The sequence below is a fragment of the Staurois parvus genome, unplaced genomic scaffold (genome assembly GCF_062004578.1).
Source record: "Staurois parvus isolate SC_StPar_1 unplaced genomic scaffold, SC_StPar_1.0 ptg000065l, whole genome shotgun sequence".
In the NCBI taxonomy this organism is placed as follows: domain Eukaryota; kingdom Metazoa; phylum Chordata; class Amphibia; order Anura; family Ranidae; genus Staurois; species Staurois parvus.
Window position 1 is genome coordinate 470,346 of NW_028317861.1, and position 22,838 is coordinate 493,183.

General features: G+C 46.8%; 2 protein-coding genes across 3 annotated transcripts in view; both read left to right on the forward strand.

Moving 5' to 3' along the window:
- LSR (lipolysis stimulated lipoprotein receptor) overlaps positions 1 to 8,206 on the forward strand; it is a 30,921-nt gene extending 22,715 nt beyond the window's left edge. For both annotated transcript variants that reach the window (XM_089668871.1, XM_089668872.1), the window contains 5 exons: positions 601 to 786; positions 879 to 935; positions 1,369 to 1,497; positions 3,129 to 3,784; positions 4,746 to 8,206. In XM_089668871.1, the coding sequence (XP_089524997.1) occupies positions 601 to 786; positions 879 to 935; positions 1,369 to 1,497; positions 3,129 to 3,784; positions 4,746 to 4,781 (1,064 nt within the window). In that variant the 3' untranslated portion in view covers positions 4,782 to 8,206. The remainder of the gene's footprint in view (positions 1 to 600; positions 787 to 878; positions 936 to 1,368; positions 1,498 to 3,128; positions 3,785 to 4,745) is intronic.
- A 7,863-nt stretch (positions 8,207 to 16,069) lies between these two features.
- COXFA4 (cytochrome c oxidase associated subunit FA4) lies at positions 16,070 to 22,213 on the forward strand. Its single transcript, XM_089668873.1, has 4 exons — positions 16,070 to 16,255; positions 18,063 to 18,151; positions 18,247 to 18,307; positions 21,859 to 22,213. Exons 1-4 carry the CDS (start codon positions 16,214 to 16,216, stop codon positions 21,913 to 21,915), a joined length of 249 nt encoding a protein of 82 aa, XP_089524999.1. The 5' UTR covers positions 16,070 to 16,213; the 3' UTR covers positions 21,916 to 22,213.
- The last annotated feature ends 625 nt before the right edge of the window (positions 22,214 to 22,838 follow it).

The following is a 22,838-nucleotide window of genomic DNA, read 5'->3' on the forward strand; positions in this document are numbered from 1 at the left end:
TCCTTCCCCTTCTCCCCTTTTTCCTTTCCTTCCCCTTCTCCCCTTTTTCCTTTCCTTTTCTTCCCCTTCTCCCCCTTTTCCTTTCCTTCCCCTTCTCCCCCTTTTCCTTTCCTTCCCCTTCTTCCCCTTTTCCTTTCCTTCCCCTTCTCCCCCTTTTCCTTTCCTTTCCTTCCCCTTCTCCCCCTTTTCCTTTCCTTTCCCTTCTCCCCTTTTTCCTTTCCTTTCCTTCCCCTTCTCCCCTTTTTCCTTTCCTTTCCTTCCCCTTCCCCCCCTTTTCCTTTCCTTTCCTTCCCCTTCCCCCCCTTTTCCTTCTCCTTTTTTGAATTCAGCTTTATCAGGAATGCCCTTCTGTCATAGGTGAGGCTCCCATCTGATGCAGGAAGCCTATACTAGTCCTGGCACAGCACATTTTGCAGCATTTTACAGGGTGACATGCTTGCCATTAAAAAAATAAACGTTCTTCCAGAAGCCCCAGCATTGCCAATTAAGGACCATAATTGGATAATGAGAAGTTCCCTTTTAATCATAAACACGAATGGCAAATTGAATTAGCTGTACAAAAGCAAGGAATAAATCTAATCTCCCGCTTTGTTTCCTCAGTGTATGAGGCAGGAAAGGCAGCAACAGCCGGAGTGCCTAGTATGTATGCCCCCAGTGTGTATGCGCCTTCAGTGTACTCCCATCCCAGCCAGGTGAAAGTGCCGCCACCCGGATCCATCATCCAAATGGCACCAATGCAGCCCATGTACAACGGATACGGAATGGACTTCGATGCAGCAAGTTCTGGTAATAATTTGATATCTGGTAGAACAATCTTCTAGCTGCAGTGTAACTTGAAATGTTTTCCTCCAGATGTTAATGTGGTGTTCTTCTTCTAGTGGGCGGACACAGCTCCCAGGCTCCTCTAATTCGAGACAACGATGTACCAACGTCAGGTATGTGTATATATGCATGGTAGTGTCTTGTCTATGAATTTAATAGGGCTGGTTTACTGTAATATCTGGAGTTACCGTCTTACTCTCTGATAACAATTTTGGGTGGAGTGACCTTTCTGAAGCAGCTGGTTGGATGTTTTGCTGCATTAAATAAAACCTGGCTGATTCCTGTGAACAGCTGACCAGTTCTGCTCCAATCCTTGTACCCCCCGGCCTTCTGTTTTCTGCATACATGTCTAAATACGAGAGAGTGCTGCTGTATTCCCTTTCTTCTCTCCCTACATGTCATCTCCAGGTAGTCTGTGTTTATAACAATAATGTATTTCACTTAGAATTTTATACATGGCAGATCTTGAATGATTGACCAATGGTCTCTGGATATAGAAGCTATGCTTTGGAATCTAATGTGTTTTTTTTTTTTTACATGTTGCAGTGCGCAGTGGCTACCGCATACAGGCCAACCAGCAGGATGATTCCATGAGGGTCCTTTACTACATGGAGAAGGAGCTGGCAAATTTCGACCCAACCAGACCAGGAGCCCCTGGCGGTAGATTTGAAAATGGTATGTTCACCTTATCTCTGTAATATTTCCAGAATATGCTCCTTCCTAACCAATGCCACTAGGAAGCTACTGATTCATTCTCTTGTTATCTCTTGCCTTGAATATTGCAAGTCCATCCTCATTTGGCCTACTTATACACAGGCTTTCCCTCCTTCACCCTAGGTTCACATCTGTGCGGGTGGTGCCGCTGGGGATCCGCATGAAAATCAGTGCAGCCGTACCACCTGCACAGAGAAATGCGGACCCGCGGGTGGGTGCCATTAGTTCTAATGGCACGCCGCCCACACTGGAAAATGCAACCGTACTGGGAACCGAGGTTCCCCTGCGAGCTGCGTTTTCCAAAGAAGTGCAGGGACTTCTTTGCGTGGCACGGGAGTCCATTCAAATGAATACGCTCTTGTGCTTGTGCAAAACGCGGCCCACACGGCCACATGTATGTCAGTCTGTCATGAATGCTGCTACCAGATCTATTCACCTTACCAATCGCTCAGGGTCCAGCACCCCTCTCTGCCAATTCTCCACTATGTTGCCATTGCCAACAAATTAAATTCAAAGAGTCCCGTCAGTTGTCAAAGCAATCCAGCGGCTAGGAGTGCTTTTACAAGAAAGCTGAAAAAAAAATACTGGGTATCATCCCGATGTAAATACTTAAAGTCTGAAAGTAGTTAACTAGTAGGTAACAATGTATCTTAGATTGTAAGCTCCAAGGATCAGGGCCCTCCTATCCCTCTTGTATTGAACTGTATTGTTGCTGTATTGTCTCCCGTTATATTGTAAAGCGCAGAGTAAACTGTTGGCGCCATAAATCCTGTATAATAATAATATATAGAAAATCCTGTATAATAATATATATAAATCCTGTATAATAATAAATATATATAAATCCTGTATAATAATAAATATATATAAATCCTGTATAATAATATATATAAATCCTGTATAATAATATATATAAATCCTGTATAATAATATTATTATACAGGATTTATATATATATTATTATTATTATACAGGATTTATATATATTATACAGGATTTATATATATTATACAGGATTTATATATATTTATTATTATACAGGATTTATATATATATTATTATTATTATACAGGATTTATATATATTATACAGGATTTATATATTATCATTATTATTATTGTACAGGATTTATATATTATACAGGATTTATATATATTATTATACAGGATTTATATATATTATTATACAGGATTTATATATATTTATTATTATACAGGATTTATATATATTATTAATCTATATAAATCCTGTATAATAAAATATATATAAATCCTGTATAATAATAAATATATATAAATCCTGTATAATAATAAATATATATAAATCCTGTATAATAATAAATATATATAAATCCTGTATAATAATAAAATATATATAAATCCTGTATAATATATATATAAATCCTGTATAATAATATATATATAAATCCTGTATAATAATAAAATATATATAAATCCTGTATAATATATATATAAATCCTGTATAATAATATATATATAAATCCTGTATAATAATATATATATAAATCCTGTATAATAGTGTTTAATTTGCGGAATGCCTTTTTTAATTTTTTTTTTTAATTTCCTTTCCAGCTACAGTCATGAGTGAGGTGAGCTCTTTACATGAGGAAGATCAGAGAAACAATCTCAGGAACGGTCTGGATCGCTTGCGCAACCAAGGCATGTCTCCCATCCGGGATATGGAGGAGGAAAGCCTCCTGGGAAGTGACTACCGTCGCCCTCCGATTCCTCGACAGGGCCCTTATGACGATAGATTCCATCATGGCCCACCAATGGAGAGACGTGGCCGTACCCGCTCTGTAGACGACCTGGACGAGTATGACAGACGAGACCGACCTTATCGCGATTCTCCCTCTGAGGGTCGAAGCCGAGGAAGACGCAATTCCGATGACGACAACAGCAGCCGAGGATACGGCCGAGGTAAGGACGGGCGCTCTCCTGATCCCCGTGACGATTACTATGGAGGTAAAAGAAGCCGCAGCAGAGATGACCTCCAAGATGTGGGCCGCCGCCGACAAGACCCAGCGTATGATGATCGGTTCCTTGATGAGGTTTTGCGCAGGAAGCAACAGCAGAAAGCCGGAAGCCGTGATGGTCTAGACAGCATCGCCAATTCTTCCCGCTCAGATGGCAGAAGGAACCGCCATGACGACGACGACTTTCCACCGCCACCTCCTCCGTATACGGAAACCGAATCAGTCTCCTCTCGAGGGAAGAAGATGAAAAAGGTGAGTCAGTTTTAAGATGGTAAATAAAGGACAACTTCTTTAGAAGAGAACCTGTCATAGGGAAAGTAGCCATTGCTTTTTTTCTTTTTAAATTATTATTATACAGTATTTATAAAGCGCTGATAGTTCGCTCAGCGCTGTACATTACAAAGGGGGACAGAACATGTAACAGAACAATACCAATACAATGCAAATCATGAGGGGATTGAGGGCCCTGCTCTTTCGAGCTTACAATCTAGGAGGGAGGGGATGGTGGCACAGGAGGAGATAGCTGTGGGGGATGGAGTGGTAGGAAGAGTGGAGGAGGTCTGCAAGTTAGCAGGGGGTGGGGTAGGCTTCCCTGAAGAGATGGGTTTTCAGGGTGCCCCTAAAGGGGAGGAGAGTAGGTGATAATCTGATGGGTTTGGGCAGGGAGTTCCAGAGGATGGGTGACACCCTGGAGAAGTCCTGGAGGCGGGCATGGGAGGAGGAGACCAGGGAACTAGAGAGAAGGAGGTCTTGTGAGGTGCGGAGTGTGCGTGTTGGGCGGTACTTGGATATTAGGTCAGTGATGTAGTTCGGGGCAGTATGGTGGACGGCTTTGTACGTCAGTGTTAGGATTTTGAAATTGATCCGTTGCGCAATCGGAAGCCAGTGGAGGGATTGGCAGGGGGGTGGTGGAGATGGAGCGGTTGGAAAGGTGAATGAGTCTGGCAGCCGTATTCAGGATGGACTGAAGCGGGGATAGCCTGTGGCGAGGCAAGCCAGTGAGGAGGGAGTTGCAGTAGTCGAGACGTGATATGATGAGGGAGGGGATGAGCTGTTTAGTGGTTTCTGGGGTTAGGAACGTGCGGATTTTGGCGATGTTGCGGGGGCGGAGTCTGCACGAGTTTGTTAAAGATTGGACTTGGGGCTGGAAGGATAGGTTGGAGTCCAGAAAATAAACTACTAACTGCATATGTTGTGAATTTTTGTCTTTCAGGGTGAAGCTTTGAGCCGAGAGAGCTTGGTTGTGTGAGCCCAGAACCAAAAAATGGACCAAACCCTTCAGTTTGACAAGTGAACAATTTTTTTTTTTTTTTTTTTCTTTCTTTTTTCTTCAATCACATTCTGTCCTTGGCTGGGTAGGATCACAATTTTAAAGGAATATAAGTCAAAGCATGTATTTTTTTTTGTTTTTAAGATTTTGTTTTTATTCTTTTCAGCAAAATTTTGTTTTTAATTTAATTGTGTGAATATAAAAATGTTGATTTGCTCTGTGTAAAATAGGTGAGTTTAAAAGTGAAAAAAAAAAAATCTTTGTTACAAGAGACTATTCGAATGCTGGAGATTTAGGACTCGTTCGCACGTGAGTTTGGGAGGATGAGCCGTGGTTTTACCGCTACCCCTATAGCTGCAGAACCAGCGGCCAGGGGGTGTACATATGCGGCTGCAGGAATTATACTCCCTGACGCTTTCAGGTAAATGGGACCGCTCCGCAAGAGCCCTGCGCCTGCTTGCGTCACGCTAATTTGATATTCAAGGGGTTAAAGCAGGCGATGAGGAGGCAATGTAATACCTCACTGCCTGTCAAAAGCTCACTGAATCTGATTGCTCTTCAGAGAGCAGAGCACGTGTACGAGGCGTTAGGGTTGATTTTGTGTTTTTTTTTTTTTTTTTTTTTTTTTTTTTTTTTTTTCACTGACCTTGTAAATAGTATTTTTTTAAACATTCCTACTGATTTTATTCTTTTTAAAAAAAACTGGATGAATTCCTGCTGGTAGTATTTCTATTTTTTATTTTTTTTCACTCTTTTGTATACTGGTCTGAAAGCCACAAGGACCAAAAATCTAAGATGTTATCTGTGTATGTGAAAAATAGTTGATGCCGTTCACACGTGTGGTTAATTCCGTTTTTAACTTTTTTTTTTTTTTTTTTTTTCATCCTTTTTTGTTTACAACACTATTCCCCGCACACAGCAGATTTCATGTTGGCAGCATTTAAAACACTAAGGCTGGTCATAGCCGGTTTGAATCTTGACCGGTTCAACAGGAAGCGGCTGAGATTCAAACTGTGTGTGGGCAGGCTGGATGTGCCAAATTGATCAACGTTGGTAAAACCAGCCTGCCGGATTTAGTTGCATTTATCAATAGCGGCTGCTTTTGCTCCAGCGATAATCACTGTCTTCTCCCGGCGTGCGTGGATTTCCCCGGCCCCATCGGGAGAAGACAATAGCTCGGGAGGAGGGAATCGTGCAAATTTCTTTCTTACAACCCGTGGTTTCAGGAAAGAAGTTTGCACCGTCTATGGATGGGCCTAAAGCAGAGGTCTCCAAACTTTGGCCTGGGGGCCGGATGGATCCGGCCCTTTGCCAGCCTTTAACCGGCCCTTGGGGCGCTATTCTTCTGAATAATACAAGGCACTATTCCTCCCACTGACACCAAGATGGTGCGCTATTCCTCTCACTGACACCAATGATGGTGCGCTATTCCTCCCACTGGCGCCACCGATGGTGCCCTATTCCTCCCACTGGCGCCAGCGATGGTGCGCTATTCCTCCCACTGGCGCCGCCGATGGTGCGCTATTCCTCCCACTGGCGCCAGCGATGGTGCGGCTATTCCTCCCACTGGCGCCAGCGATGGTGCGGCTATTCCTCCCACTGGCGCCGCCGATGGTGCGGCTATTCCTCCCACTGGCGCCGCCGATGGTGCGGCTATTCCTCCCACTGGCGCCGCCGATGGTGCGGCTATTCCTCCCACTGGCGCCGCCGATGGTGCGGCTATTCCTCCCACTGGCGCCGCCGATGGTGCGGCTATTCCTCCCACTGGCGCCAACGATGGGGCAATACTCTTACATTTACTGACTACCAATCCTAAGGCCGTTCTTATTCTCGTGTATCCTGGTCCCGGGACATTTTCTACCCCCCCCCCCCCCACTGACCACAATTCAGCCCCCCTAAAGTCTGAAGTACAGCAAACTTTTCATAGGGTCAGTTTTAGATACCCCTGGCTTAAAGGGAACCTTTTAGCATGATAACTGATCAAATTTTAGGGAAGTGCCTTACATGACTACTGTGTCCAAACCTTTACACTACTATGTATACATTACACTACAGGACTTTGATACAACCATGGTGACTGCTTTAACCAGTGACTGTAGAAGATATGAAAACAAGGTGTCTTTTTAATGTTTTTTTTTCTTTGTTTTTTTTGGACGCAGAATTTATTATTCTGCAGCAATCCTTGAGTGCAGCCGCCTTCCTCCTTCCCTTTTGGATTTGTGCAGTGTGTGGGGGGCATTTTACACCCAGCCTCTTGGGAGAGCGACCCAAGTTCATGTGTGGGAGCAGCACATTCCAAGTCTCAGCTGTAATCATGGCCGTTGTCATGGAAAGAAAAAAAGTATGATTTTTAGAACAAGCAAATTATCGATCTCGGTCGAGTAGTTTGCAATAAAAAAGAAAAATGGCCAGCTGAGATATATGAAACTTTATAGGGCTCTTTGTGATTTCTAGTGCTTTTTTTTTTTTTTTTTTTTTTTTTCTTTCAGGAAGTAGCGTCACAAGCCTATATTTTGACATAACACTTGAAGTGCTGAATTTGCAAACAAAGATTCAATCCATTGAGAGATGAGCTACAAAAAGAAAAGACTGGCATTATTCAGACGCATGGATTAATACATTCTGAACTGAATGACGTCTGTAGCTTTTTGCCTCCTTACCCTGAACTGTTGTTGCCCTGCCCTCTTCCCCCAGCTATTGCACTTACTGCCACAGTGCTGTTGCCTCCGTCTGGTGTTCACAGCCTTTCTGACAAAATGATGTTGAGCCATGCCTATCCCCATACGTTGAGTCCTATACCCAAGGACCTTCATTCTCATTATATAGCCCTTTCAGGTCTATAGAGATTCATTTTACAGGGGTGAACGGTGTCTCAGAAAATTTGGGTGAACAGGCCGTTGACATTGGAGAAGGCTGCAGCAGCACTACGGAGGTAAGCAAGCAGCGAACACGAGCAAAGGGGAGAGTTGGTGCCGGTTTACTGGGGTGGTACGATGGTTTAGGCAAAGATACAGCTGTCCCTGTTGCACACAAAGATGCCGTTCTGCGCAACTTTCTGTCTGTTCCTGTTTATAAATGAATTCTGTGTGTGAATGACCGCTCCATTCATCCACAGTATCCACAGAATGTGACTTACCACTTGACTCTAGTGCCTTTTAATCATGGCTGCCACAGTGCCTTCATTAAATGTTGTATGCGTGCCTTTTACAGCTCCACGAAACAATACTGTCATTTCCAAGTGACTTCTTCGAGGTATCGGGTTCACCATTTAGTGAAAAAGGGTGATTTTTATTACATGCTGTGGTATCCTCTTGCACATTTATACACACTGGTTTGATATTGTAACTTGTAAATTTTGTTTCTACTGAGCTTAAATAATAAAATTTTGCATTTTTGTACCTTAATTCTGTTGTCCCTGGTGTATGGGGTTTTTTTGTTTTTTTTTCTTCTTGCACAGGCTTGTTGGTGCTCAGTAATCCAGTATATATATCAGTCTTTTTAAATTGGGGTTCTGTGGAACCCCAGGGTTGCTTCAGAGGTTTCTAGCAATGCCTTGAGGAATTACAGGTTTTCTGCCTCTCGTGTTACTACTGACACCAGTGATCTGTTTAGCTATGTGTTAGGAGGACATTCTTCCCACTGACCACCAATAAAAGGATCATTCTTCTCACTGACCACCAATGTAAGGGACATTCTTCTCACTGACCACCAATGTAAGGGACATTCTTCCACTGACCACCAATGTAAGGATCATTCTTCCCACTGATCACCAATGTAAGGGACATTCTTCCCACTGACCACCAATAAAAGGATCATTCTTCCCACTGACCACCAATGTAAGGGACATTCTTCCCACTGACCACCAATGTAAGGGACATTCTTCCCACTGACCACCAATGTAAGGGACGTTCTTCCCACTGACCACCAATGTAAGGATCATTCTTCCCACTGACCACCAATGTAAGGGACATTCTTTCCACTGACCACCAATGTAGGTAGCATTCTTCCCACTGACCACCAATGTAAGGAGCATTCTTCCCACTGACCACCAATAAAAGGATCATTCTTCCCACTGACCACCAATGTAAGGGACATTCTTCTCACTGACTACCAATGTAAGGGACATTCTTCCCACTGATCCCCAATGTAAGGGGCATTCTTCTCACAGACCACCAATGTAAGGGACATTCTTCCCACTGACCACCAATGTAAGGAGCACTCTTCCCACTGACCACCAATAAAAGGAGCATTCTTCTCACTGACCACCAATGTAAGGAGCACTCTTCCCACTGACCACCAATGTAAGGGACATTCTTCCCACTGATCACCAATGTAAGGAGCATTCTTCCCACTGACCACCAATGTAAGGAGCATTCTTCTCACTGACCACCAATGTAAGGAGCATTCTTCTCACTGACCACCAATGTAAGGAGCATTCTTCCCACTGACTAATGTAAGGGGCATTCTTCCCACTGACCCCCAATGTAAGGGGCATTCTTCCCACTGACCCCAATGTAAGGAACATTCTTCTCGCTGACCCCCAATGTAAGGAACATTCTTCTCGCCGACCACCCATGCGAGGGGCGTTCTTCCCGCCGACCACCCATGCGAGGGACGTTCTTCCCGCCGACCTCCAATACGAGGGGCAGGGGTGGACTGACAATTCATGGGGCCCTCAGGCAATAGGGGATCATGGGGCCCCTGTGTCCTTGCCCAAACTCAAAGCCTATGAAAGGGGTACCAGGGTCATCTCATGGGGCCCCCTACTGACCCCGGGGCCTAGGGCAGTGCCAGAGTTTCCAAATGGTCAGTCCGCCCCTGGTGAGGGGCGTTCTTCCCGCCGACCATCAATGTGAGGGGCAATCTGACCACTGACCTCCCATTTTCCATTAATCTAACAACCCCCCTCCTCTGACCACCAGTGTAGGGGAGCATTTTACTGACCATCAATATAAGGGGATATTTCTCCACTGACCACCAATGTGAGGAAACACTACACTTTTCCCTGCCTGCCTTTTTTTTTTCTAGCCAATATTTTGTTTATCTCATTAATATTTCTATGAAAATACTATAGTTTTGCTGTACTGAGTAGCCCCCAGGCGTCCTTCACTAAATACGACACATGCTTTTCTGCCTATGTCTTCTAGCTTAGAAGCCACATGAGACGACTGCTGCAACCACTATGTGGACCATGGTGTCTATGCTGTGGTCTGCCTGGTTGTATATGTGGGGTTTAAGTTTACAAAACTACGGTAATATCGTGAGCTGGCATATAGATGATCTAAGGCTCCTCCTTTTTGTTTTTGAGATCACGCAAAACACATCTAGATTGTCCACAGTTTGCAAATAACAAGGGAAACCTAAACCCAACACAGCCACCGAAGAGTCTTTGCTGCTCGCAGCCATAGAGTGGTACTGGTTCTTAGGTAGGATTCATCATTTTTATAAAATAGTTTCAATGGGTACACTGAGATCGGCTCCAAGTGTCAGGTTCATGTCGGGGTTTTAGCACCGTCCTAGTTGCTGTCCTATTGCCACAGTGCATCAGATATACACTGCTCAAAAAAATTAAACACTTTGTAATCTGAGTATAATATCAAGTCAATGGAACTCCTGGGATGTTGATCTGGTCAGGTAAGTAGCAGAGGGGGTTGTTAATCAGTTTCAGCTACTTTGGTAGTAATAAAATTAACAACAGGTGCACTAGATGGGCAACAACGAGATGACCCCAAAAACAGGAATGGTTTTATAGGTGGAGACCAGACTTTTTTTCTTTTTTTTTTTCCCCGACTCATCTTTTCTGACTTTTAATCATTAGTTTTGCATTTGGCTAGGGTCAGTGTCATTAATGGTAGCATGAGATGATACCTGGACCCTACAGAGGTTGCACAAGCAGAACTCTCCTTGAGGATGACACATCAATACGTGCCATTGCAAGAAGGTTTGCTGTGTCTCCCAGCACAGTCTCAACAGCATGGAGGAGATTCCAGGAGACAAGCAGTTACTCTAAGAGAGCTGGACAGGGCCGTAGAAGGTCCTTAACCCATCAGCAGGACCGGTATCTGCTCCTTTTGTGCAAGGAGGGACAGGATGAGCACTGCCAGAGCCCTACAAAATGACCTCCAGCAGGCCACTGGTGTGAATGTCTCTGACCAAACCATCAGAAACAGACTTCATGAGGGTGGCCTGAGGGCCCGACATCCTCTAGTGGGCCCTGTGCTCACTGCCCGGCACCATAGAGCTGGATTGGCATTTGACATTGAACACCAGGATTGGCAGGTCCACCACTGGTGCCTTGTGCTTTTCACAGATGAGAGCAAATCCACCCTGAGCACGTGACAGATGTGAAAGGGTCTGGAGAAGCCGTGGAGAACATTCTGCTGCCTGTAACATGGTTCAGCATGACCGTTTTGGTGGTGGGTCAGTGATGATCTGGGGAGGCCTATTCATGGAGGGACACACAGACCTCTACAGGCTAGACCATGGCACCCTGACTGCCATTAGATATCGGAATGAACCTTGGACCCATTGTCAGACCCTACGCTGGTGCAGTGGGTCCTGGGTTCCTCCTGGTGCACAACAATGCCCGGCCTCATGTGGCGAGAGTATGCAGGCAGTTCCTGGAGGATGAAGGAATTTATACTATTGAATGGCCCCCACGCTCGCCTGACCTAAATACAATAGAACGCCTCTGGGATGTCATGTTTCGGTCCATCCGACCCTGCCAGGTTGCACCTTAGACTTTCCTGGAGCTCAGTGAAGCCTGGTCCATATCGGGGAGGAAATCCCCCAGGACACCAACCGTGGTCTCATTAGGAGCCTCCCCCGACATTGTCAGGCATGCATACAAGCACATGGGGGCCATACAAACTCCTGAGGACCATTCTGAGTTGCTGCTATGAAATTTCAGCAAAATAGACTAACCTGCTGCATCATTTTTTTCACTTTGATTTTCGAGGATGTCTTTGAATTCAGTCCTCTGTAGGTCGATCATTTTAATTTCCATCAAAAGATGGGGCGTCCTTACGTTCCTAACGCATTATCCAGTCCATATCAGTATAGATATCCAACAGGAGATTTCTCCCCATTGAGATCTGATGGGTTTTCAAAGTGTTCCTTCAATTTTCTTGAGCAGCATACAGTCAGGTCCATAAATATTGGGACATGGATACAATTCCAACATTTTTGGCTCTATACACCACCACAATCGATTTGAAATGAAACTAACATGATATGCTTTAACTGCAGACTGTCAGCTTTAATTTGAGGGTATTTACATCCAAATCAGGTGAATGGTGTAGGAATTACAACAGTTTGCATACGTGCCTTCCACTTGTTAAGGGACCAAAAGTAATGGGACAGAATAATAATCATAAATTCATAAATCAAACTTTCACTTTTTAATACTTGGTTGCAAATCCTTTGCAGTCAATTACAGCCTGAAGTCTGGAACGCATAGACATCAGACGCTGGGTTCCATCCCTGGTGATGCTCTGCCAGGCCTTTACTGCAACTGTCTTCAGTTCCTGCTTGTTCTTGGGGTATTTTCCCTTCAGTTTTGTCTTCAGCAAGTGAAATGCTCAATCGGATTCAGGTCAGGTGATGGACTTGGCCATTGCATAACATTCCACTTCTTTCCCTTAAAAAACTCTTTGGTTGCTTTTGCAGTCTGCTTTGGGTCATTGTCCATCTGCACTGTGAAGCGTCCAATGAGTTCTGAAGCATTTGGCTGAATATGAGCAGATAATATTCCCGAAACACTTCAGAATTCATCCGGCTGCTTTTGTCAGCAGTCACATCATCAATAAATACAAGAGAAGCAGTTCTATTGGCAGCCATACATGCCCACGCCATGACACTACCACCAGCATGCTTCACTGATGAGGTGGTATGCTTAGGATCATGAGCAGTTCCTTCTCCATACTCTTCTCTTCCCATCACTCTGGTACAAGTTGATCTCGGTCTCATCTGTCCATAGGATGTTGTTCCAGAACTTTGAAGGCTTTTTTAGATGTCGTTTGGCAAACTCTAATCTGGCCTTCCTGTTTTTGAGGCTCCCCAATGGTTTACATCTTGTGGTGAACCCTCTGTATTCACTCTGGTGAAGTCTTCTCTTGATTGGTGACTTTGACACACATACACCTACCTCCTGGAGAGTGTTCTTGATCTGGCCAACTGTTGTGAAGGGTGTTTTCTTCACCAGGGAAAGAATTCTTCGGTCATACGCCACAGTTGTTTTCCGTGGTCTTCCGGGTCTTTTGGTGTTGCTGAGCTCACCGGTGCGTTCCTTCTTTTTAAGAATGTTCCAAACAGTTGTTTTGGCCACGCCTAATGTTTTTGCTATCTCTCTGATGGGTTTGTTTTTTGAGCCTAATGATGGCTTCACTGATAGTGACAGCTCTTTGGATCTCATCTTGAGAGTTGACAGCAACAGATTCCAAATGCAAATAGCACACTTGAAATGAACTCTGGACCTTTTATCTGCTCATTGTAATTGGGATAATGAGGGAATAACACACACTTGGCCATGGAACAGCTGAGAAGCAAATTGTCCCATTACTTTTGGTCCCTTAACAAGTGGGAGGCACATATGCAAACTGTTGTAATTCCTACACCGTTCACCCAATTTGGATGTAAATACCCTCAAATTAAAGCTGACAGTCTGCAGTTAAAGCACATCTTGTTCGTTTCATTTCAAATCCATTGTGGTGGTGTATAGAGCCAAAAATTTTAGAATTGTGTCGATGTCCCAATATTTATGGACCTGACTGTATATACAGTGGAGAAAATAATGATTTGATCTTCAGATTTTGTAAGTTTGCCAACTTACAAAGAAATGAAGGGTCCATAATTTTTATTATAAGTATATTTTAAATGATAGAGACAATATCAACCAAAAATCCAGAAACAAACATGATGCGAATGTTATAAACTGAGTCGCAGTTCAGTGAGTAGAATAAGTATTTGATCCTCGAGCAGAACATGACTTAGTACTTGGTGGAGAAACCCTTGTTGGCAAGCACAGAGGTCAGACGTTTCTTGTAGTTGGTTCCCAGGTTTGCACACATCTCAGGAGGGATTTTGGTCCTCCACTCTTCTTTACAGATCTTCTCTAAATCCTTAAGGTTTCTTGGCTGTCGCTTGGCAACTCGAAGTTTCAGCTCCCTCCATAAATTTTCTTTAGGATTAAGGGCTGGAGACTGGCTAGGCCACTCCATGACCTTAATGTGCTTCTTCTTGAGCCACTTCTTTGTTGCCTTGGATCATTTTTATGCTGGAAGACCCATCTTTGGTGTTCTGGCTGAGGGAAGAAGCTTCTTATCCAAGATTTTACAATACTTGGCCTCTCAATGCGGCAAAGTTGGTCTGTACCTTTAGCAGAGAAACCGTTCCAAAGCACAATGTTTCCACCTCCGTGCTGGACTGTAGGGATGGTGTTCTTAGGGTCATAGTCAGCATTTTTCTTCCTTCAAACACGGCCAGTCGAGTTTGTGCCAAAGAGCTCAAGTTTGGTCTCATCTGACCAAAGAACTTTCTCCCAATCCTCTGAATCCTTTAGATGTTCATTGGCAGAGTTCAGATGGGCCTGTACATGTACCTTCTTGAGGAGGATTTCAGTCCATGGCGGCGTATTGTGTTACCAATGGTTTGTTTGGTGACTGTTGTTCCAACTGCCTTGAGATCATTCACAAGCTCCTCCCATGTAGTTCTGGGCTGATCCCTCACTTTTCTCATGATCATCCTTACCCCATGAGGTCTAAATCTTGCATGGAGCTCCAGCCCAAGGGTGAGTGATGGATATTTTGTATTTCCTCCATTTGCAAATAATAACTCCCGTCAGTTGTCTCCTCACCAAGCTTCTTGCTGATGGTCTTATAGCCCATTCCAGCCTTGTGCAGGTCTACCATCTTGTCTCTGACATTCTTTGACAGCTCTTAGGTCTTGCCCATGGTGGTGCCCAACAAAGATTCTGTGGACTGGTGTCTTTTATATACATAAGTTGTTGGAAGCCCCTTCTTAAATTGACAGGACTAATCTGTGTACCACATCTGCCTCCTCATTATAATGCTGGACACACCCCTATACTGTGCAGCACCCTGCCCCCTCATAATACTGAACACCCCACCATACTGTCTGTGGTGCCCTGCTCCCTCATTATAATGCTGGACACCCCCCCATACTGTCTGTGGTGTTCTGCCCCCTCATATTGTTGGACACACCCCGATCCTGTCTGTGGCACCCTGCCCCCTCAATGCTGGACACACCCTGATACTGTCGGCGGCGCCCTACCCCCTCATTATAATGATGGACACGCCCTCATACTGTCTGCAGCGCCCTGCCCCCTTATAATGCTGGACACACCCCCATACTGCCTGCGGAGCCCTGTCCCCTCATTATAATGCTCGACACACCCCCATACTGCCTGCGGAGCCCTGTCCCCTCATTATAATGCTCGACACACCCCCATACTGTCCTTGGCACCCTGCCCCCTCATTATAATGCTGGACACACCCCCATACTGTCTGTGGCGCCCTGCCCCCTTATTATAATGCTGGACACACCCCCATACTGTCTTCAGCGCCCTACCCCCTCATTATAATGCTGGACACACCCTCATACTGCGCAGCGCCCTGCCTCCTCATAATGCTGGACACACCCCCATACTGTGCAGCACCCTGCCCCCCTCATTATAATACTGAACACACCCCCATACTGTCTGCAGTGTCCTGCCTCATTATAATGTTGGACACCCCCATACTGTCTGTGGTGTTCTGCCCCCTCATTATAATGCTGGACACACCCCCACACTTTCTGCAGCACCCTACCCCCTCATTATAATGCTGGACACACCCCCACACTTTCTGCAGCACCCTACCCCCTCATTATAATGCTGGACACACCCCCACACTGTCTGCAGCGCCCTGCCCCTCATTATAATGCTGGACACACCTCCAGAATTATTTGTAAAGTGCACCTGTCAGCCCCTACACACCATTTAGCCATAGTAAGTTCTGATACCACGTGACTGCCTGAGCTGGGAGCTCCATTTTAACCTATGATGTCAGTGCGCATGCGTCACCTGTCTAGAGGCGCGACTGCCAGAGGTAGTCACGTGCAGGCGGCGGGTTCTGCCCAGAAAGCCCGCCAGGGGGAGTCACATGTATGGGGCGTGGTCTATCCAGAGGAGAGCCTGTCAGAGGAAGGTCATGTAGGCGGGGCGGGGTCGGTCCAAGGCGAGCCTGTCAGGAGGAATCTATACATCGGTGTGTCTCGCCTCGTTCAGGCGCTCAGCGGTCAGCCCCGGCCAGGCCCCCTCGGGTGACGTATTAGACGTCCTCGCCATCTTCCTGTGACATTGTGTGGTAGTGAAGGAATCTGAGTGCAGCGCTGAGGAGAAGGCCGCCGCCATCATGTTCCAGACTATGCTCAAGCATGCCAAGAAACACCCCAGCGTGAGTGTCACCCCATTCCGGGTCACTGCGACACCCACACACCCCATTCCGGGTCACCCCGACACCCACACACCCCATTCCGGGTCACCCCGACACCCACACACCCCATTCCGGGTCACCCCGACACCCACACACCCCATTCCGGGTCACCCCGACACCCACACACCCCATTCCGGGTCACTGCGACACCCACACACCCCATCCCGGGTCACCTGACGTCTCATTGCAGGTCACTCCTCTGCCCCCTCTCGAACCCCTATTCCGGGTCACCTCACCTACAACACGTGATCCCGGAGGGGGATTTTATTATTCACAGCTGGCGACCCCCGCCGCCCATATATGTGATGTGTGGCCCCCATTTCCCCGGTATATCCCCCCCCCCCCCATATACACCCCCAGGACTTCTCCAGGTGATTTTTCTTCCGGGTTCTTTTGTCACCTGAGAGCCGCACAGAGGTCAGTGTGTTACTGGGACAGCTTCCAGCGGAGGCTTCACACTGATAGAGGGGGGCGTTGGGGCCTGGGACTAAGAGGATGCTAGCAAGGACTAGGGGGCATGGGTCTGGGGGGGGTGCCTTGGACTAGGGGGCACGGGTCTGGGGGAGACCCTAGGACTGTGGGGGCACGGGTCGGGGGGGGTGCCTAGCACTAGGGGGGATACCGTGGACTAGGGGGCACAGGTCTGGGGGAGATCCTAGGACTGTGGGGGCACGGGTCGGGGGGGGGTGCCTTGGACTGTGGGGGCACGGGTCTGGGGGGGGGCCCTAGCACTAGGGGGGATACCGTGGACTAGGGGGCACGGGTCTGGGGGAGACGCCTTGGACTAGAGGGTCGGGGGGGGATGCCTTGGACTAGGGGGTATGGGGGGGGGCGCCTTGGACTAGAGGGCATGGGGGATGCCTTGGACTAGGGGGCACGGGTCTGGGGGGGGGATGCCTTGGACTAGGGGGCACGGGTCGGGGGGGGGGATGCCTTGGACTAGGGGGCACAGGTCTGGGGGGGGGATGCCTTGGACTAGGGGGCACGGGTCTGGGGGGGACCCTAGGATTATGTGATCACGGGTCGGGGGGGGAGTCCTAGGACTAGGGGTGGTCTAGGGGGCCTATAAGAGGACAGAATACTGCAATGTAATACATTTCGGGGACACGGTTCTCCTGCGAAGGTCGGGGTGTACTCAGAGGTGTCATTGGATTTCTCCTCCATTCTTGTACACAGGAGAATCGGGGGATGGGATCTCCTAGAACTATTTTCATACCTCTTGTGCATTCTGATCTGATCCCAGCTGTCTCCTCCATTCCCCTTCACCCAGTTCATATCTCCCTGTATTGGGCACTTCCATTCCTGTACCGGTGGAGCCGACCGCGGCACTTCTGCCGATATCCAGGAACAGTGCCATGGGGCTTCTTGCAACTCCCAGGAACCCAGAAAGATCCGGGGGCCCGTGTTCATTGCTGGGGACACAGTAAGACTTGGGGATCATCCGCACAGCTGGCGGGGATTCAGGTAGACCCGTGGCCCCTTTGCCGGGGTTCCCCGGGAGGACGGTCGCACAGCTGTGTGGTAGCCACACGGCAAGGAACAGGTTTTGCTAGGCATGTAGACTGACGCCCCATTTTGACAGCAGCCTAATGACATCGCGGGGAGAAAATCCAGAAATTGACAAAGAATTTGGAAAATGTTGCAGTGTTTATATTGTGCGGGGAGGGAGGAGCTAGAAATCTGAAGTGGGCGGAGTCCTGGAGTTGAGGCATGTTGTGCGTTTCCTGAACGCCATGTTGGATCTCATCCTCGTCTCTTCTGCTTTCAGTTGATCCCTCTGTTCTTGTTTGTGGGGACCGGAGCCGCGGCTTCAGTTCTGTACGCTCTGCGAGTGACGATGAGAAGCCCTGAAGTTTGGTACGTTGTGTTTGGGGGGGGGGGGGTTCTTCTTCTTTTTATACACACATTGTGTTGGGTTTTTGTGTAATAACCATTTTGAATTCATATTGTAGTTGGGACAAGAAGAACAACCCGACCCCCTGGAACAAGCAGGGCCCCAACTACCAGTACAAGGTGAGTGAGGTCATAGTGCACAACATGTGACATTCTGGGTGGACTCTGGTCCCCCCTCCAGTCTTGCACAGGGGTACCGGCCCCTCCCCTCCAGTCTTGCACAGGGGTACCGGCCCCTCCCCTCCAGTCTTGCACAGGGGTACCGGCCCCTCCCCTCCAGTCTTGCACAGGGGTACCGGCCCCTCCCCTCCAGTCTTGCACAGGGGTACCGGCCCCTCCCCTCCAGTCTTGCACAGGGGTACCGGCCCCTCCCCTCCAGTCTTGCACAGGGGTACCGGCCCCTCCCCTCCAGTCTTGCACAGGGGTACCGGCCCCTCCCCTCCAGTCTTGCACAGGGGTACCGGCCCCTCCCCTCCAGTCTTGCACAGGGGTACCGGCCCCTCCCCTCCAGTCTTGCACAGGGGTACCGGCCCCTCCCCTCCAGTCTTGCACAGGGGTACCGGCCCCTCCCCTCCAGTCTTGCACAGGGGTACCGGCCCCTCCCCTCCAGTCTTGCACAGGGGTACCGGCCCCTCCCCTCCAGTCTTGCACAGGGGTACCGGCCCCTCCCCTCCAGTCTTGCACAGGGGTACCGGCCCCTCTCCTAAACTGAAGCGGCTTCTTCTGATCTTAGTGCACACTGTGAGCTTCTCTCAATGTGCATTAGAAGCTGCAGCAAGTCAGATAGAGCTCAACCTCATTTCCTGGCTGGAGGACATCCAGCATCATCTCACTCCTTCCCCTCCAGCCTAACTGTCTCTGGCTTCACCCCTTTCATTCGTTGGATTTCACTTTTTAATCATGGAGGCTCAGCATCACATGCGGGTGTTACCTTGGGCATGCACAGCCAACTCCTCCAGACTGATATACACCTGTCAAGGAATATTGATAATTGCCAAACGCTCCCAAGAGCCAGACTGCTGCTCTTATGGAGGACCGAGGAGTGCTGAGGCAGGGTGCTGTGATGTTTCCAGGAACAGGGTGCTGCAGAGAATTTGGGGCAGTGCGCTGCAGAGAGTTGGGGGGGGGGGACATTGTTGACTCTTTTATGAAAATGCAAGCTGATTGGCTGTCAGACTGACTTTTTTATTTTTATTTTTTTAATACATACAACCAATGATCTAAAAGAGGTATACAGGTGTGCTAACTTCTCCAACTTGCTTGTTCGCGGTTGGGGAATACAGGTTTTAGAGCCAGGCAATTAGTATTTTCAGAGACGCTATCAACAAGCAGCTTCCATGCTCCTCTCAGTACAGGTCTCCTCTAAGGTGATCCTTGCACAGCATCCTACCAGCCCCTCCTACTAGCCATGGTCTGCCTGCAGTGCAGAAGCACATAACACATGGAGTATGTATATGTGGGGAGGCTCCAATTTAAAAAAAAAATTTTTTTTGTATTTTGTTCTACTTTTATGTATGTTTATTTATTTTGTTATTTTATTGCTATCACATTGGGGACCATTAGTCCTCTATGTGATAGCATATGAGTGACAGGTCCTCTTTGTGGGGGGGGGGGGGGGGGTTGCAGTGACTGCAGGAGAGGAGCAGTGTATACAGAGAGGCTCCCTCACTGGCTGTTACTATAGGTCAGTGCTGGTTTTTAAATGCAATTGCCGGCTTTTTTTTTTTTTTCCTTCGCTATACCTCAGAGAATTGGATAAGAATGGTATAAAGTGAGCGCTCCTAACCAAGCAGCTAGCACTAAAGGTAATCACAGTGTACCCATAAAAAGCAGGATAATAATGACAGAGTGCAGCGCTGAGAAATAAGTGCAAAAAGCAAATAGTCCGTGGTTGTTAACTGAATATAAATATATAGTCCCAAGAAATAGCTGATGAAGACCAGGAAGCAATGGAAAGAGTGCGCACTCACCGGACGCGCATGGAAAATGCGCATAAATGAATATCTCCTGGAATCCTAGAGTAGATGGAGAGGGTGAACTCCAATCTGTGGATCAATCAGCCTGGGAAGATGTATCAGAGATCCGGAGGTCCCCTTAAGGTTGGTATGATTATCAGCCAGACTCCAAAAGCTCCGTCCCTCTGGTGGTGATAGGTAAGCACTACAGGGATCCTGCAAATGAATTTAGCTCCCAATGGGAACCAAAAAACAGGTGCCCATAGTGTAGTATTTTAAAATAGATTTATTGGGTAAAACTAAAATGACAAGCAGGGTAGTAAGGCTGTGTACAGTACATATATAAAAGCAGAGTACGCAGCAATGGTACTGACCCTAAATTAAAATGGCCGCGGGGCTGTCTCGTGGCTCCGGGCAGAAGATGACGTCATGCTCTGTCGGTTCCTCCTAAGGCCTTTCGTGCCCAAGCACATCATCAGAGGGGATACCAACCTTCGTTGGTATCCCCTCCACCAGAGGGACGGAGCTTTTGGAGTCTGGCTGATAATCATACCAACCTTAAGGGGACCTCCAGATCTCTGATACATCTTCCCAGGCTGATTGATCCACAGATTGGAGTTCACCCTCTCCATCTACTCTAGGATTCCAGGAGCTATTCATTTATGCGCATTTTCCATGCGCGTCCGGTGAGTGCGCACTCTTTCCATTGCTTCCTGGTCTTCATCAGCTATTTCTTGGGACTATATATTTATATTCAGTTAACAACCACGGACTATTTGCTTTTTGCACTTATTTCTCAGCGCTGCACTCTGTCATTATTATACCTCAGAGAATTAGCTGTCATTTTTGCAGGAGCTAAAGGAAACTTTGTTTCTTTTAACTCAAGAAGTAAACTAAAGGGAAACATTGTTTCTTTTAACTCCAGAAATAAACTAAAAGGATACTTTAGTTTATTTCTGAAGTTAAAAGAAACAAACTTCTTTTAGCTGGGGGAAAGTGCAGCTCATTGACAGCGGACATTGCTTACTGTCTTCTGGAAAGAAGAGCTGCCTGGTTGTTATACTGATCCCTGGCTTCAGTTCTTGACGAGTCCGTGTTCTGGAAGTTAGAAGTCCTTCCCTGAATTGGAATGCATGCCGTCCTGTGCAGTGCATAGCTCTACTACAGAATCGCCGAATCTGGTCACGTTGCAGTACCAGTTGTCACCAGCAGCTGTCACTACAGGCAAACTGTTCTACACAACCAGGTAGCTGTGTAGGAGGCGGGGCTGCGCTGGACCTTCAGGATGGGAAGTTCTCATTTCTGGATGTTCTCATTTCTGGATGTTCTCATTTTCTGGATGTTCTCATTTTCTGGATGTTCTCATTTTCTGGATGTTCTCATTTTCTGGATGTTCTCATTTTCTGGATGTTCTCATTTTCTGGATGTTCTCATTTTCTGGATGTTCTCATTTTCTGGATGTTCTCATTTTCTGGATGTTCTCATTTTCTGGATGTTCTCATTTTCTGGATGTTCTCATTTTCTGGATGTTCTCATTTTCTGGATGTTCTCATTTTCTGGATGTTCTCATTTTCTGGATGTTCTCATTTTCTGGATGTTCTCATTTTCTGGATGTTCTCATTTTCTGGATGTTCTCATTTTCTGGATGTTCTCATTTTCTGGATGTTCTCATTTCTGGATGTTCTGTATTGTGACCTCCCGTTTTCTCTTCTGCAGTTTTATAACGAGACGATTGACTACAAGAAACTGAAGAAGGAAGGACCCGACTTCTGAGCCGCCCATTCATCTCCAGAAGCCGCCAGTCGCTGGAGCGCGATTCTCCCTGTCCAGGAATGCCGTACCATTCCCTCTATTTAATCTGATCAGACTTGATTGAATTTCACCGGCTCTGTCTGTCTTGGTAATGTTTTAGTTGTTCTTAATACAATTAAACCAATTAAATCGGAGTCTGTTTTATAATGACGGCTGCTTCCAATCGTTCTGTTCTTTCTGCTCGGCCTTGTAGATATCCGCCCAGCGCAGGAGCTCTGTGCTCAGTACTGTAAAATACAGACATTTGTACAAGTGACAACCGGTGTCTCCTGTTTTTATTTTGCTACCTATGCACTAGAGGGAGAGTTTAATGGCAAAGGTTTTTTTTTTTCTTTATGGGGGGGGGGGGGGGTGTTTTCCCATCCCATCCCCAGCTGGGTGTATGTACTTTTATACTTTAGATTCCGACTATTTCATTAAAGCTGAACTTTACCCAGAACAACTCGATAAATGTACTTTAGCAAGGATCATTGTGTTGTGTGAATTGTCTCCAGCATTGCTCCAGTTTCTTCTTTCATTTTGTTGAAGCCCAGAGCCCCTAAGCAGCAGTAAATCTTTAGGCTTTCATCAGGCCGGCCTCTACATGTTTGACAGTGTGTAAAAATAAGAGCAAATGAGCATGTGCAGAGCAGAGTGACAACAGTTGCTGAGTACTCTGCTGCGCTGAAATCCCAAACAGTGTAATCAACCGTGGCCATTCTTTTGTTTGGACTACAGAACACCTTCCCCTTTCTTTTCTTTTTTTTTTTAGTGAGGGAGGTGGTCTTTAGTCCAACATTAAGGGCCCATTTACACTTCCGTGTTGCAGCAAAGCACGTTCAATGTCCTGTGGTATTTATAGCACCCCAACACACTAAGGCACGGGGGTCAAACTGGCAGCCCTC

Excerpts from the sequence above, each read along its gene's own strand:
- COXFA4 (XM_089668873.1), top strand. The coding sequence starts at position 16,214 with ATGTTCCAGACTATGCTCAAGCATGCCAAGAAACACCCCAGC. Across the intron at positions 18,152-18,246 it reads ATGAGAAGCCCTGAAGTTTG|TTGGGACAAGAAGAACAACC; the intron begins GTACGTTGTGTT and ends TTCATATTGTAG. Across the intron at positions 18,308-21,858 it reads GCCCCAACTACCAGTACAAG|TTTTATAACGAGACGATTGA; the intron begins GTGAGTGAGGTC and ends TCTCTTCTGCAG.